Source organism: Amblyomma maculatum, chromosome 11 (assembly GCF_055883805.1).
Source record: "Amblyomma maculatum isolate TAMU_Amacu chromosome 11, ASM5588380v1, whole genome shotgun sequence".
In the NCBI taxonomy this organism is placed as follows: domain Eukaryota; kingdom Metazoa; phylum Arthropoda; class Arachnida; order Ixodida; family Ixodidae; genus Amblyomma; species Amblyomma maculatum.
Window position 1 is genome coordinate 126,860,716 of NC_139354.1, and position 14,556 is coordinate 126,875,271.

The window sequence follows — 14,556 nt, forward strand, 5'->3', positions numbered from 1 at the left end:
GGCAACTGCGTAGGTTCTTTGAGATCGGATGGTCCGGGAGCTCGGCACTCTGCATATCCTGAGCTACTCGATCCGCCTCTTGATTTCGCACCATTCCTTCGTGTCCCGGCATCTATATGATACTATGCTGTATAGGCTTGATCGCTCCTTCAGCGTTTTTTATTTCATCACAAGCGGCCTCAAGAAGTATGCGGATGGCGGTCTTGTGCAGCCTGCCATATCTGAAATTCCGGCAAGCCATTTGAGGCGCGGTTAGAGTTGTTAGCGACCGTCTTTTACCAAAGCCTTCCGCCACCGCTTGAGCCACTGTGACGTCTTCCGCTTCCGTTACAGAGTAGGCACTGATCGATGCACTTGCAACCTCCTTGTGTCTGGAGTTGACCATCGTCGCAACTACCTTCTGTCTGTCCTTCTCGTACGTGGCTGCGTCCACATACACCACTCCGTTTTCTTCCCGAGTCTTCCTAAAGCTTTCACCCTTGCCTCGCGTCTGTCAGCGTGGAGCCGAGGGTTCATGTTTCTTGGCAACGGGGCTGCCCTTATGATCCTGCCTGTCTCATCTGGAATGTTGCACATTCCTTCAAAATCCCGTAGCTGCCCCTGGTACCCTAACCTTTTTAGGAGGGCTCTTCCAGTCGTTGTCTGGGTGAGTCATATTTTCTGCATGTGTAGCAGGGCTTCCTTATGTTCGTCCATAGTGTTATGGGGCCCCAGACCTAAGACCTTCTCCGTTGACGTCGTCTCGGGGCGGCCTAGTGCCGTCTTATACGCCGATCTTATCATGACCTCCGCTTGGATAGTTTCATGCTGGTTGAGAGCCTGGTAGGGCAGGCGGTAAGTCACTTTGCTCACCACTTGACTCCTCGCCAGCCTGAGGGTGTCTTTCTCCCTTAGCCCATGTCTTTTCCCGGCCGCTCTTCTTATCATTTTCACTACCTGTGACTTCGCCGTTTTTAGCAGCGCTAGGGTGTGGGTACTGCGCTGGTTCGACTGTTCCACATCCCTAAGATCCACACCGTGTTCTTTTCTGGTAGTTCTGCACCGTGCAGCAGTATCTTGAGACACCAGTTTTCTGTGCCGTTCGTCACCAGCAAAACTCTCCTTGGCTTCCAGTTTCGGCTTCCGGGCGAAAGTGAATGCCAATGAGAGTTTTGCTGCTGGCGAACGGCGCAGAAGACTGCAGAAATTAACTTCTGATCCTGATGTAGTCGCTGCTTTTCGCTATGTATATCCAGGCATAGCAGAGCTAAGCCATCTTTCATTTTTTATTATCTTTTTTTCAAAGCTCAACGTTAAAATAAGCTACCACGAACATTCCGGGGGGATGTTCCCCCTTAGGGTTCCATTATGTGATGTTTTTATTTTTTAATAGCCACAAAACAAGGCATGAAAACAACCACGATGTGACGGAATGACAACGGTAACACTATTCAATTAGCTTCATTGTAATCATTTCCTGCCTTCAGTGAGTGTATGTTACCTTTAGGTTGTGTTCAGACAACTCTCGGTAATAATCGCCGTTTAACCCGCTCAGAGGCAATTAGCGAGGAGAAAAATGTTGCGAGACCCTACCGTTTAGGAGATGGAAGTACGCATCAGAGCCTCGTAGTGAAGCTTTTCCCTTCGAAGTAAAAATCCGGTCTCCACCGAGGACCGAATCTTGCTCCCTCGGATCGCCAGCCGAGCACTTCAATCAACTACGCCACACCCGGGATTGTGAAACACATAATAATTCTCTTTGTGTACCGCGAGGATGAAACTTAAAAACAAATTAATCCTGTGAGGGAACTCTCGTCCCTTGGATTCCCAACCGAGCGTTTAATGAACTGGTGTATACACTTATTTTAACGAGTCATGCATAATAAAATTGCTCATCAATTTACCAAGGTAGAACGTGACATGCCTTTTATTTTGTTTATTCTTTTTCCATATTTGCACGAGCGCCTTGAAACATATAAGAGGCGCTAATGTGAAATTTAAATTTAAGGCTTGGGTGCAATGATAATTTCCATTTCTTACGAGTGCACAAGATGTTTGCACGTATTCGATTAGATAAATTCATTGCGCACTGGTTTGTTTCTATCCAATCAATATTCACTAATACTGCATTCCAGAGGAGCCGAATATAAATTTCATTTCAGTTTATTTCAGACATTTACAATAGCTGAGGAGAAAGGAAAAAAGCCGCATACGCGGCTTTTTCCCCTCAGTGGTTCGACACGGCGATGGCGGATAACAGCAAAAACGCAAACAATAGCAGATGTGGAATAAACATGCATACAATATTTTCCGATGGAACACAGTATAGTTTCTGCACAGTTACACACAAAATCAAAAAGAAAGCAGCTTCATCTCGCATGGTTAAGTAGCATTTCTTAACGTCACATTCTCTTCGTTGCTCTGTAGGAACTTATTTCTTATACTGGTATATAAAACTAAGTAAGTGGATTGATTTGTGAAACTGTATCGGTTTAGCAATGACGGTAATACATATATTAACGTTTGGATTGCGTAGTTTGTACGTGGGCAAGGTACACACCAGTGTTTATAGTGCCTTGTATTGTGGAGCACAGTATTTTGCCGTAGATTAGCAAGGTCAGTTAGAAATTTAATATTACTGTGTGCCTGGGATTTATATAGCTGATTCACACAATATCGATGGATGACCTTTACATTCACAATGCGGTATTTTGAAAATAAGGAACATAAACCCGCTGAAAATCAATTATTACTCGACGGAACCAGGGATTGAACAGGGTTTCTTACGAATGCTCTAAAACCGGGCCACCACTTCAGTCCAAAAGGGCTTGTTTCGCACTTCCGCAATGCCCAGACGTCTCTGGTCAATCACTCATGTTTCAACCATTACAGCCCAGAAGACCCGAGCATAAGGTCGAAGGAAAACTTGTACCCACTGAAAAACGGAGGGTACCCGGTGGTACGAGTAATCAATTCTGGTACCTTCGGAATGCGAGGCTCACGCTCTCACTTCCAACCCCTCCACCACGGTACCGCTTTCGCTGTCTTTCCCCTTTCACCGACACCTTGCTCCCTTCCCATACAGCGCTCTTAGATATCCATGAAAAAATGTGACAGATACTGCTCCTTTCATTTCCCACGCAGTGTCATACAAAGCACACATTGCTAGATGTGGGGAAGTGCTTAGCTTGACGTTGGTTTGATTTGAAGGTCAATAAGTCGAAACTTGGAGAAACTCTCGGGGGTACGTGAGGTGATAGACATGCTTGCTTTCAATAGTTTCACGCCCGAAAGCGACTCAGACTCTAAAGGGCGGCGTGCAAGAGGTCTACGCTAATTTCGACAACTTGGCGTTCTTTAACGTGCATTGATATTGCACAGGAGACGGGCGCCTTGCTTTTTGTCTCCACGGAAAAGCGGCATCAGTGGCCGGGATTTCATTTCGCTCCACTGGGCACAACAGTCGACTGTCATAACCAATGCACCAGAGCGGTGAAGATGTCGCCTTAAGATTAAAAACATTACTGCACGTTCGTAACGCCTTTATAGGCGCCAACCGGTAGCCACACCATGTCATAAGTTTGGTTCTTATGACCTTGCTATTGGATACATGCTGACATTAACTACTGACCGCTATTTTACTTCAAACACAGCGTTCGAAGTTGCAATAAGACATGGGTCTTTTTACGGTCGTTCGTGGAAAGAGGTAAGAGACGAACAGTATCAACACCTTTGAGTTTCATTAATGCATCACTGATAAATGTCTGCCTGTGCAAAATATTATTCGTAAATTCATTCGAATGCATCACTGATAACTCTATGCCTGTGCAAAATATCATTCGTAAAATCATTCGGTATGCAGAGAATGCACACCCCTGACTTTCAGATTACTGAACCAGCCTACTACAAGTTAACTGACTTAAAGATCCTATAGAGTACCGAATGTGGTATGTGTTGATTTATGAGCTTGCAGGGGCTCTTTCCAGTGACCAATTTTTCATTGTGGATGAGAGAAAGGGCATTCAAGATGGAAAGCAGTCGGACATCACAAAGATTTGATATAGTATTGCATGCTTTTAAAAGGTAGGTATTCAGTGTAGTAAAGCACTGTACACAGTCTTGCTTTGACAGGAGGGGGTGGTAATCATCTTGGTCATCATCTCCAGCGTCTAGCGCTCACCCTGATGGTTATGGATGGCTGGCTGGTAGTTGAAGTCATTCCGCTTTTTAGGTGGCCAAATGTATTAGCCGTACATTATCATTGAAGATCTGATGCTTATGTGTCACGCTGTTGTCCCTCCTCTAGGTTTCACACATTCGCCCAATCCCGCCGCTTGTAACTCTGAATGTGATTCGCATTGTGACAGGAGTGAAGTCCAGTCCTCGCCCCCTCGTCATCTATGTATGTGGTCTACCCTTGTGCCTTGCTTTTACTCGTATGTATATAACAGGACGGGGCGTGTTTAGGGATGTGACGTCAGCTGTAGAAACAGTAAGCACTCATAACAGCTTACCGCTGCAATCAAAACACGCAGGTGCTCCACGAGGTACTTGTGCGGATGACCTTGTACTTCCTCAAAGGAGGAAGCCAGCTCGTGGCTAACTACCACACTTGCCTCAATAGTGCCTTGAGTTAGACCTGAAATCCAGTGCGAAAATATTTAGCGACAATTAACGTCTGCTCATCAACCATCTTAATTACTTGCGTATTAGTTTTGTTCTATAGCTTTGCACATCAACCTACCAACCACGCTAGCAGGAATTGTTACAGTGATGTATATTATTATTTTGTTTTATGTAATTTAAGTTTCTAATGACTTTTTGTAATGATTTTGTAATAATACTTTAAAAGTGTTTATTCGAGCTGGAGTCGATAGGCATTGATGGACGAGCGCAGTCACATACGGGCTATGAGGCATCACTAGCCTCCAGGAAGCCCTTCGTTTTCCTGGGCACTGATTCACATAAACTGCTCGCAGTGAGATCCAATACAGTTACTTCGTACCAGGAAGTAAAGCCAACCTCGCGACTCATGGTGAGCAAAAATGGATTGATTATTTCAGTTTATTTGATCCGTTGATTTCGAAGAAACGTTGGGTTGGTGACTTAGGAGGCCTGACAAGGGCTCTAGTCATCCGTGGAGAGTCCAGCTATAACAGACTGCCACATAGAGTGAAAAAAAAAATATGTAAAAAATCTGTACAGAATACACATCCCTTCCAGAGATGACATAAATTTCTACGAACAAAGTAGGCTAAATGCGCATAGTGATATTCTCACAAATGCAACCGGACGAATTACCTAGAGTAGCAATACAAAAGCAAGCAAAGCGCTAATACATACACATATAGAACGTAATACATCCATCACACACAAAACCCGTAATATATCTGTCACACACAAAAATAATAAGTACACGTGCCATAATAAACAGAGTTCATTGCAACAAACTATTGAAAAAGTCTTAACGTTACCATGTATTTCAACGTGGCTGATACCAAATAAACAGCGTACACGAGCAAGGCGGCCCATCAACCCACATCCGCTCCTTCGTCATCCTTCTAGGTTGAATTCGTCATCTTTGTCATCAATCTGGTCTATAACAATTGCCGAAACGAAGCCCTTCGGGTGGGTGAAGTGTTGTCACTAGAATGTCAGTTCTTGAAACAGGCGAAATGAGTCACCCCAGTCTTCGCCTAACGATGTTCACTGGCTTTCATTCGTGAAATCCTGTAGTTCAGGTCGCCCAGTCATTCTAGGATCACATATGAGTCAGTGTAGCGTGCCAGCATTTTCTTATGTAAGACGCGCCTTTTCATAGGTTTCCAAAGCCAGACTAGGTCCTCAGCAGGTAGATGATCTGGTGATGGTAGGAGTCATAATGAGCTTTAGATCGGTCTTGTGCGGCCAAACTCATCAGTAGGGCTATCCGCTGCGCTTCTTCAGCCAGACAGTTTCCGCTAAGCACGGGTCGTCGTCAGTGAAAAATGGGAGGATGGTGCCAAGAATGGTGTGGAGGGGAGCGGGCGTACAGTAAGAAGAACGAAGTGTATCCTGTGTTCACATGCTTGACAGTGTTGAAGGCATCTGTGAAGAACGGAAGAACAGAATCTCAGTTTATATGGTCAGAAGCGACGTACATTGTAAGAATATGGGTGAGAGTTCTGTTGGTGTGTTCTATTAAACCCTTTGTCTGAGGGCGATACGCGGTTGAATGTCTGAAATCAGATGCACATAAGCGGCGTTCTTCAACTACATCGGCAGCAAACTGGCGGCCTCTCTCACTTATAACTCTCAGGGCACCATGTCGCAAGATGACTAAATGCAGTCCATAAAGAAATACGTGGTACTCCATAGGGGCGGGATGAATACACGTCTCGCAGTAGCCGTAAGATGGTACACACATACAGCACTTCAAAGATTGCCTTCTGGCGATTTTGGGAAAAGATTGAAAAGGTCGACTCCGCCTTTCTCAAGTGGAGCCTTGGGTGGCTCTAGAGGGTCAAGCATGCGAGGCTAAACCAGTACAACGTTTTTGACTCTGGCACTGAGGACAGCTGGCCACATACTGGTCAATTGTGTGGTGCATCCCTAGTTAGTACAATCGATCCTGAATGCTGTGCAACGTTCTCGCAGATCCCAGTAGTCCTGGAGCTGCATCTTAATGGAGGGCGTGAAAAAAAAAATAAAAAGGTACTGCAAGCCCGAAACGACGGCCGGTGTCTGAGCAAACCTTGTATTGCACCCATCACGTAGACAACTCTTGCTGCTCATGTTGGGTCCTGAGCAGCATTCAAGAACGGCTATTGGCAATCGTCATTGTGTTGCCCTGTTCGGAAGCCGCGCGTACTGGGAAATCTTGTTGATAATGCAGCGATGTAATGGCACAAGTTGTCCGCGTCACAATCCGGGATGGTAAGTGGAAACTGGGAGAGGCAGTCCGCATTTGCGGACCGTTGGCCACTCATGTATAAAATAGTTTAGTCGCATTCTTGCAAGCGAAGAGCCCAGCGAGCCAGGCGACCAGACGGATCGCGGAGATTGATATACAGGATAGGCGATAATAATCGGTTAATACTACAGAAGGCCATCCGCACAGGCAGCAGCGAAGGCACTGCACCGCGAAAACAACGTAAAACACTCCTGCTCGGTGACGATGAAGTCGCGTCAAGTCTTGCGTAGAGTCCGACTAGCGTAAGCAATCAAATGTTCGCGGTCGCCATAGTGCTGACCAAGGACACCACCGATGCCTATACACATTTCGTCAGTATGCACCTCCTTTGGAGCAGAAGGGTTAAAGTGCATTAGGATAGGAAACGATGTTAGGAGGAACCTTATTTTTCGGAAAGACGAGTCGCAATCAAATGGTTATTGCAATGGAGCGCCTTTATTTAGTAGATGCGTAAGCGGGTAGCCGTCGTCTGCAAAACTAGCAATGAAGTGTCGGAAATATTGTCACGTAGTGATGACAAGGCCGCAGACAACAAAAAAGACACAGGCTTGATGGTACTGAAATTAACTCTTTATTGGGCTGACTTGAGCCCGCAAAAGAACTAAGCAACTCGGCGGCGAAAGCAACAAACGTCCTCGTCGATCGCCGAACAAAGGATGCCCGTCACACTTGTCAATGCTCAATTTAAAGGCTGCTCAGAACAATCTAGATAACGTCGCAAACTGCTACTAGCACAACCTGAAACATTGTAGAAATATACGCAAGAGATTGAAATCTTCGAGACAAATCCCGGCGCATCGTTCGCGACAAAGGAAACGATAACGCGTCGTATCGCGATAACGAGCAATAACAAACATGGGATACAGAATTGATACGCGTGCCAGAATCGCAGTGATAAGCCCGCATGCCGGCGGCTGTTAAAAAACGACAAATACAGTTTTGAAATTTTCGCGGCATTACTCCCGCCTTAAAAAAAACATCGCCTCGATGTTCTATAATAAACAAAGGAACCTAAACAGAAACATTACAAAGTTTCAACTCAACGGATTCTTTAACGAGCGTAATAAGGCTTCAGACGAACAACATGTACGATTTCTGGGCGCGCGGGTCGCCGCTGTGATGCTGTCGTACCGTCGCGAATGACTCCGTAGTCCAGTTGTCCGACTCGGCGAAGGATTTTGTATGGCCCAAAGCACCAACGCAGCAGCTTTTCACTTAGTCCAGGGCGGCGAATTGGAGTCCAAACCCACACTTGTTCTCCTGGATTGTACTCTGCGTGGCGTCGTCGTAAGTTGTATCGTCGGGCGTCGGTGCGCCGTTGGTCCTCAATACGCAGCCATGCGAGTCTTCGGGCTTCCTCTGCATGCTGCAGGTAGGCGGCAACGTCAACGTTGTCCTCGTTGGTTACGTGCGACAGCATTGCGTTGAGCGTCGTCATGGGCTCCCTGCGATAGACAAGCTTGAGCCGGTCGCTCTGGTCGTCTCCTGGACTGCCGTGTTATACGCGAAAATCACGTACGGCAAGATGGCGTCCCAGGTCTCGTGCTTAACGTCGAGATACATGGCAATCATGTCCGCGATCGTTTTGTTCAGGCGCTCCGTAAGGCCATTGGTCTGGGGATGGTATGCAGTTGTTCGTCGATGGCTTGTGTGACTATTCTAGGATGGCTTGCGTCCACTCTGCCGTAAAGGCCGCTCCCCTGTCCGTGATGAGCACATCTGGGTGGCCGTGGCGCAAGAGAATTTGCTCGACAAAAAATTTGGTAACTTCTGCCGCGGTACCATTGGGCAGTTGTTTTGCTTCGGCGTAACGGGCAAGGTAGTCAGTGGCCACGATGATTCACTTGTTACCCATAGACGAATCTGGAAACGGGCCGAGGCGATCCATCCCAATTTGTTAAAAGGGTAGGTCTGGGGGCGGAATCGAGTTTAGTAGTCCTGCTGGTCTGATCGGCGGCGTCTTGCTTCATTGGCACTCACGACATGTCTTCACGTAGTGGGTAACTTCGACAGGCAGTCGCGGCTAGTAGTACTTCTCCGGCATTCGACGAAGCGTGCGTGCAAACCCGAGATAGCCTGCTGTGGCCTCATCGTGCAACCCCTGCAGAATTTCCTGCCGGAGTTTTAAGGCACAACAAGGAGCTGCGCGGTCCTGTTGGGTGCGAAGTTCTTCTTAACGAGGGGGCCATTGCTTAACGCGGACGATGATAAATGTCACCTGAACACAGTACGAGGGGAATCGGCCTATTCTTCTATGTAATCGGCTAGCACTTCCAGCTCAGGGTCTAATCGCTGTTGTTCTGCGAAACGTCTGTCGCTAACCGTTCCCAAAAAGGCTTCGTCGTCGCCTTCTTTCGCCGGCGCATCAATGGAGGCTCGTGACAAGCAGCCTGCATCGGAGTTCTTGCAGCCTGACTTGTAGACGACTGTGATGTCGAATTCTTGAAGATGTAGGCTCCATCTGGCCAGGCGGCCGGAGGGATCATTCAAATTAGCCAGCCAGCAGAGCGCGTGGTGGTAGCTTACTACCTTGAATGGTCGACCGTATAGGCATTGACGAAACTTAGGAGTGGCCCAGATGATCGCGAGGCACTACTTCTCAGTCGTTAAGTAATTGACTTCGGCTTTTGTGAGGGATCTGCTAGCATAGGCGATTAGTTGTTCCTGTCTGGCACTCTTCTGGACGAGAACGGCTCCTAGGCCCACACAGCTCGCGTCAGTATAAATTAAGGTCTCGACATTTTAATCAAAGTGGCCAAGTACCGGAGGGCACTGCAGACGGCGCTTAAGTTCGTCGAAGGCTTGTTATTGCGGCGCTTCCCATTTAAAAAAGTACGTCAGCCTTTGTGAGCTGTGTCAACGGTTCGGAGATGCGCGATTAGCCCCTGACAAATCGTCGATAATAAGCGCACAGCCCAAGGAACCTGCGGACGGCTTTCTTGTCAGCAGGTGATGGAAATTGTGCGATTGCAGCTGTTTTCTGCAGGTCTGGCCGAACACCATCCTTGCTAACGATGTGACCTAAGAACTGCAGTTCCTCGTAGGCGAAGTGGTACCTTTCTTTTTTTAACGTTAGTCCCGGTGATGTGATGGCTTCCAGCACTGTATGCAGCCGTTTCAAGTGGTCTTCAAGGTTTGACGAGAAGACAACGACATGATCCAAGTATACCAGGCAAATCTGCCACTTCAAGCCCGTCAGCAGTATCCATTACTCGTTGAAACGTTGCTGGTGCGGAGCAGAGGTGAAATGGCATCACATTGAACTCGGAAAGGCCGTCGAAAAGGGAATTGCACGAAATTGCCATGTTCCATCTTTCTTCAGCACAAGAATTAGTGGAGCAGCCCAAGGACTGCATGACTCGTGAATGACGTCCAGTTTAAAATTTCATGAACTTGCTCATTGATGACCTTGCGCTCGGATATAGAAACACGGTATGGATTTTGGCAAATTGGGTTTCCGTATCTGGCGTCAATCCGCCTTTTGCGGGAGGATGTGGCGCCATCATGCGGGAGTGGGCGAGAAACACATTGGACGGCAGTGTAGCAGACGACGCGAAAGCGCACCATACGAAATGGCCACGCAAACGCAGGTAGAAAGCGAAAGGTTCCAGCCTTTTTGGCCTCGAGGCGGAAAGTAGTGACAGTGATTGCAGTATATCATGTTCACGCGGTATGGGGAAATGTAGAGCGTTTTCACAATCCACTCATAACGCACGTACGCATATACTATCTTCGTATTGTAAGAGCGTGTAGCGCGGGCCGTGTTCGACATGACAGAATGAAACGCGCTCAGCGTGCGCAGGTTTTCGGCAGGCAGGGGCAGATAGAGAGAGAGAGAGAGAGAGAGAGAGAGAGAGAGAGAGAGAGAGAGAGAGAGAGAGAGAGAGGGGGATCTGAAAGGGCAAAGCAGCCAGGGGTTTGTTGATGCTGCAGAGCTAGGTGGAATCGTCTCCTGTGACTTCGAGCGGCGCATATGCGCTGGGTGTCTTGAGTTACCGAGCATAATGCGGTCACCGCGGCGCCGGCATGCTGCAATGGGCGTCGCTTCCTCCTCGCGTCATCTACAAGCTTGCAGCTATAGGATTTCATCTACGAAGCTCGGCAGAGAGGCACATATACACACCCCTTAAAAAGGGTATTGTCCCGGCAGGAATGCAAACCTGCAGGAAACGCCCTGCATTTTTCTGGGAACGGATGATTCAGCGCTGTAGCCGGTTTCTGCCCTCAGGAGTCAGAACGGATGTGGTCGCAGTAGTGAAAAGGTTCTCGGTGCGCCGAGAATGGTCATTCTGTTGTGAAAGGATCCACAACGTTCCTTTCTGCCTCCGCCGTGATTTCTGCAGAATCAACAACTTGGTGACACATGTGCATCTCCTACATATCGGATGCGCATCTCGGTCAGGAGCCAACCCTGTTACGTCCAGAGCGATCCACTCTGCAAGTGAACGAGCATGAATCCTCCAGGAGACTCATTTATTGTGCCGGGCGGTTTCCTTGCCGTTGCAAACGGTTGGACGAAGACGACGATTATCAAGCTCCCTAACGAAGTGCGTCTGATTGCGTACACCAAAGGTCCGGGTGCTTTGGCGTGCACGAAGGCAAGCCTTTAATTTAAAGAAAAAAATACTGTGCATCGTGCAAGAGTGTCAAGTACGTCATATGCTCCGAGAGGCAAAAACACAGATACTACAGGTATGTATGCATCTAAACGAAATATGCATGATGGAAAGTACCTACTGGAGTTTTCACCCAGGCTGTAACGCACCAGTGATACCTGCATGGAGGACTTCTTCGGTGCGCGATTGCTTTAGTTGTGCCGGGTCCTGAAGGCGATGTATTTTGTCGTTTCTTTCCTTTATGTGCGAAAGGGCTAGGCAGCTTAGATATCACAGGCTGCTGTGTGCGCTAGGCCGTAATATTTAGCATGTTTTATCGTAACTGCCACCTCACTAACAGGAAAAAAAATACGGCGTTTTAATGGACTGCCGTTCGCGAGCCTCATGCCCAGCTCAACCACTCGGCTCGCGAACGGCGGTGCATCACAACAAAAGCCTAATTTTTTTTTCTTTTTTGTCAGGCGCCAGTCGCGATAAAACATGCTGAATATTATGGTCTAGCGCACACAGCCACCTGGGATATCTACGCTACCCGGCCCCTTCGTACATAAAGAAAACAAACGACAAAATACATCGCCATCAGACGCGTCGAACAAATGCTCATTGCGGCTATCACTGGTGGGTTACAGGTTTGGTGCAAACTCCAGTAGATACTTTTCATCAAGCACATTTCCTTTGTTTGCATACATACCTGTAACGAAGTGTTTTTCGCACAGTCGAGAGTACGCAGTCGGTTGCTAAGGTCGGCCATTCACATCTTGACGCTTGGTGACCCTAATTCAAACTTCACGTCGTTGTTGGCCGCGGCTTGCCGAAGGAAACCTGAAGAACCGTGTCTTGCATCCCGGCACGCATAGAGAGTGGCAACCGTACGCGGCAGATGTGGTTGACATCTCTTTACCAAGCCTATGACGGCCACCGTGCCGCCCTGTGCCGCCAGTCCCCGTGCACTGGCGGCGCCGAGAAACGCCGTCGACGCCGTCCAGTGTGTTTCCAGCGGTCGCCGCTACGACTTCGCGCATGCGCAGAAAACTCGCGCAAAAGGCGGATTCTATAACTTGTGCGTGACCATCGAAAGGTGCGTAAACTGGTGACCTTCGTGAAGTCAAAAATCGATGAATACTTTGATAGCAGCTCTTTCAAAGTATCTCGTTTTGTGACATTAAGGGAATTACTATTCATACCACGCAGTGTAGCATTCACTTGGGATGCTGCGACATGCCGCTCTGGTACATCCGTAACCAAGGCCACTGATATTGGCCCGTCGTCACTACGAGAGGCAAGCTTCATTCCAGATGCTAATATAACTGGTTGCGTGGAGTAGGTCGACAATTACGTGCTGCTCTGGGTTACCGACACCTAGCAATGAGTGACGAGATTTCTTCTCGTAGTTCGAATAATTAGGTATCATGGTAGCATCAAAAGATTCGGCCGCATGGCAAGAACACGAAGCCAGAACACATTGCATAGACATCACATGCACAACGGTATCGTCCCACAAGCAAAGCACATCATCACAAAGAGATTTCTTGAGGAACTCAGGCGGAAGGCAGCCGTAAACACTGACCTCGCCCGTGCGGCAGTCTACAGCTCCACCACATATGCGCAGAAAATCAATACCCTGAATTGCATCATGTGTGGAGGGAGGTAAGATAGAGAAATCTGCTGAGACCACGGTTCCTCTAAGACAAAACGTTGCACTACACGCTCCAACACGGTACAATAAATTGCCTTTAACACTATGAAATTTGTATTTTGCCCCAAGAAAACTTAACTTTGGGGGCCAACAAGGTTATAAAAGACAAGCTTATAATCGAAATCGTTGCGCCTGTGTCCACTAAGCAATTGTCAAAATGCCGTCAACAGACACACGGATGTTATTTTTCAGCATAGTCACGGAAGGAGGTATTTGTGCGTGTAGCGATCGTTCTCCGGCGGCCTCACCTACATCGGCCATGGCGACTAGTTTTCCGGAGGTGGTGAATAAGAGCGACGTGGCGGGAATGGCGAACGCAAATAAAATGGTAATGAACAGCTTTCAAAAGCTAAACGGAAAAGAAAGAACAGATTCAATGAATATAATCGTTCGTTTCGTTCGTAACCTTTTTGTTTAGGAACAGTTTGGTGAATCGATGTTGTGCACACCATGCTTAAAAATGTCATCATTTGGTTAACCTTTCACAAGCTTCACAAAAAATTATTTTTTATATATTTGACGGCTTGAGGGGCTAGTTGGTGCTACATAATACCCAGAAATGTGGCGCAACAAACACAAACACAGAAGAAGAAGAGGAGTGGTGAAGAGGAAGTGTTTTCAGATTCATATTACAGTTGGTAGTGTGCGCGTGTGTTGTGTCTCTTCGCTTGTGTTTGTTGCGCCACAAAAACACAAACACAGTAGAAGAAGAGGAGTGGTGAGAGGAAGTGTTTTCAGACTCATATTACAGTTGGTAGTGTGCGCGTGTGTTGTGTCTCTTCGCTTGTATTTGTGTTTGTTGCGCCACATTTCTGGGTATTTTAGATATTTGACTGCTATCATGGTGGAATGCTTACTCTAACTCTCAAATTGTCCCTAGGGGCATTTGAATCGGTAGTTCGTCGAAAACGTTTTTTTTTCTTTTGTGAACAAATTAAAGTACCTTCATCCCGTAGTATAAGTCTGCACGAAGCATACTAATTTATGTATGAAAGACAAGAGCTTAGGTTTATATTAATGCCATGCCAGTTTCTGACTAAAAGGAGCACCGTTCATATAAAATGTTAATTTTGGTCTCCATAGTGGCTGTTTGTATCAATGCCTCGTTAAAAAAATCGCATTTACCAAGGACGTTGCAAAATTACTTCTTGAGCCGGAATGCAAATAATCGGGTAGGTTATGAATAACACCTGTGTTGTTTGAGAGATAAAAACGAAGTGCACAGGCACACGCTACGATCAATGTCCACCACGTCACATTCCCAGCAATTTCTGTTCTCTTACCTATGTAATCTTTCGTCTTCTGCATACATT

The 14,556-nt window shown here is 47.2% G+C and overlaps 1 protein-coding gene across 4 annotated transcripts in view; it reads right to left on the minus strand.

Moving 5' to 3' along the window:
- LOC146174923 (A disintegrin and metalloproteinase with thrombospondin motifs 5-like) overlaps positions 1–14,556 on the minus strand; it is a 163,405-nt gene that overhangs the window by 133,570 nt on the left and 15,279 nt on the right. For all 4 annotated transcript variants that reach the window (XM_084584147.1, XM_084584146.1, XM_084584148.1 and 1 more), the window contains exon 2: positions 4,494–4,618. In XM_084584147.1, coding sequence (XP_084440273.1) covers positions 4,494–4,618 — 125 coding nt within the window. The remainder of the gene's footprint in view (positions 1–4,493; positions 4,619–14,556) is intronic.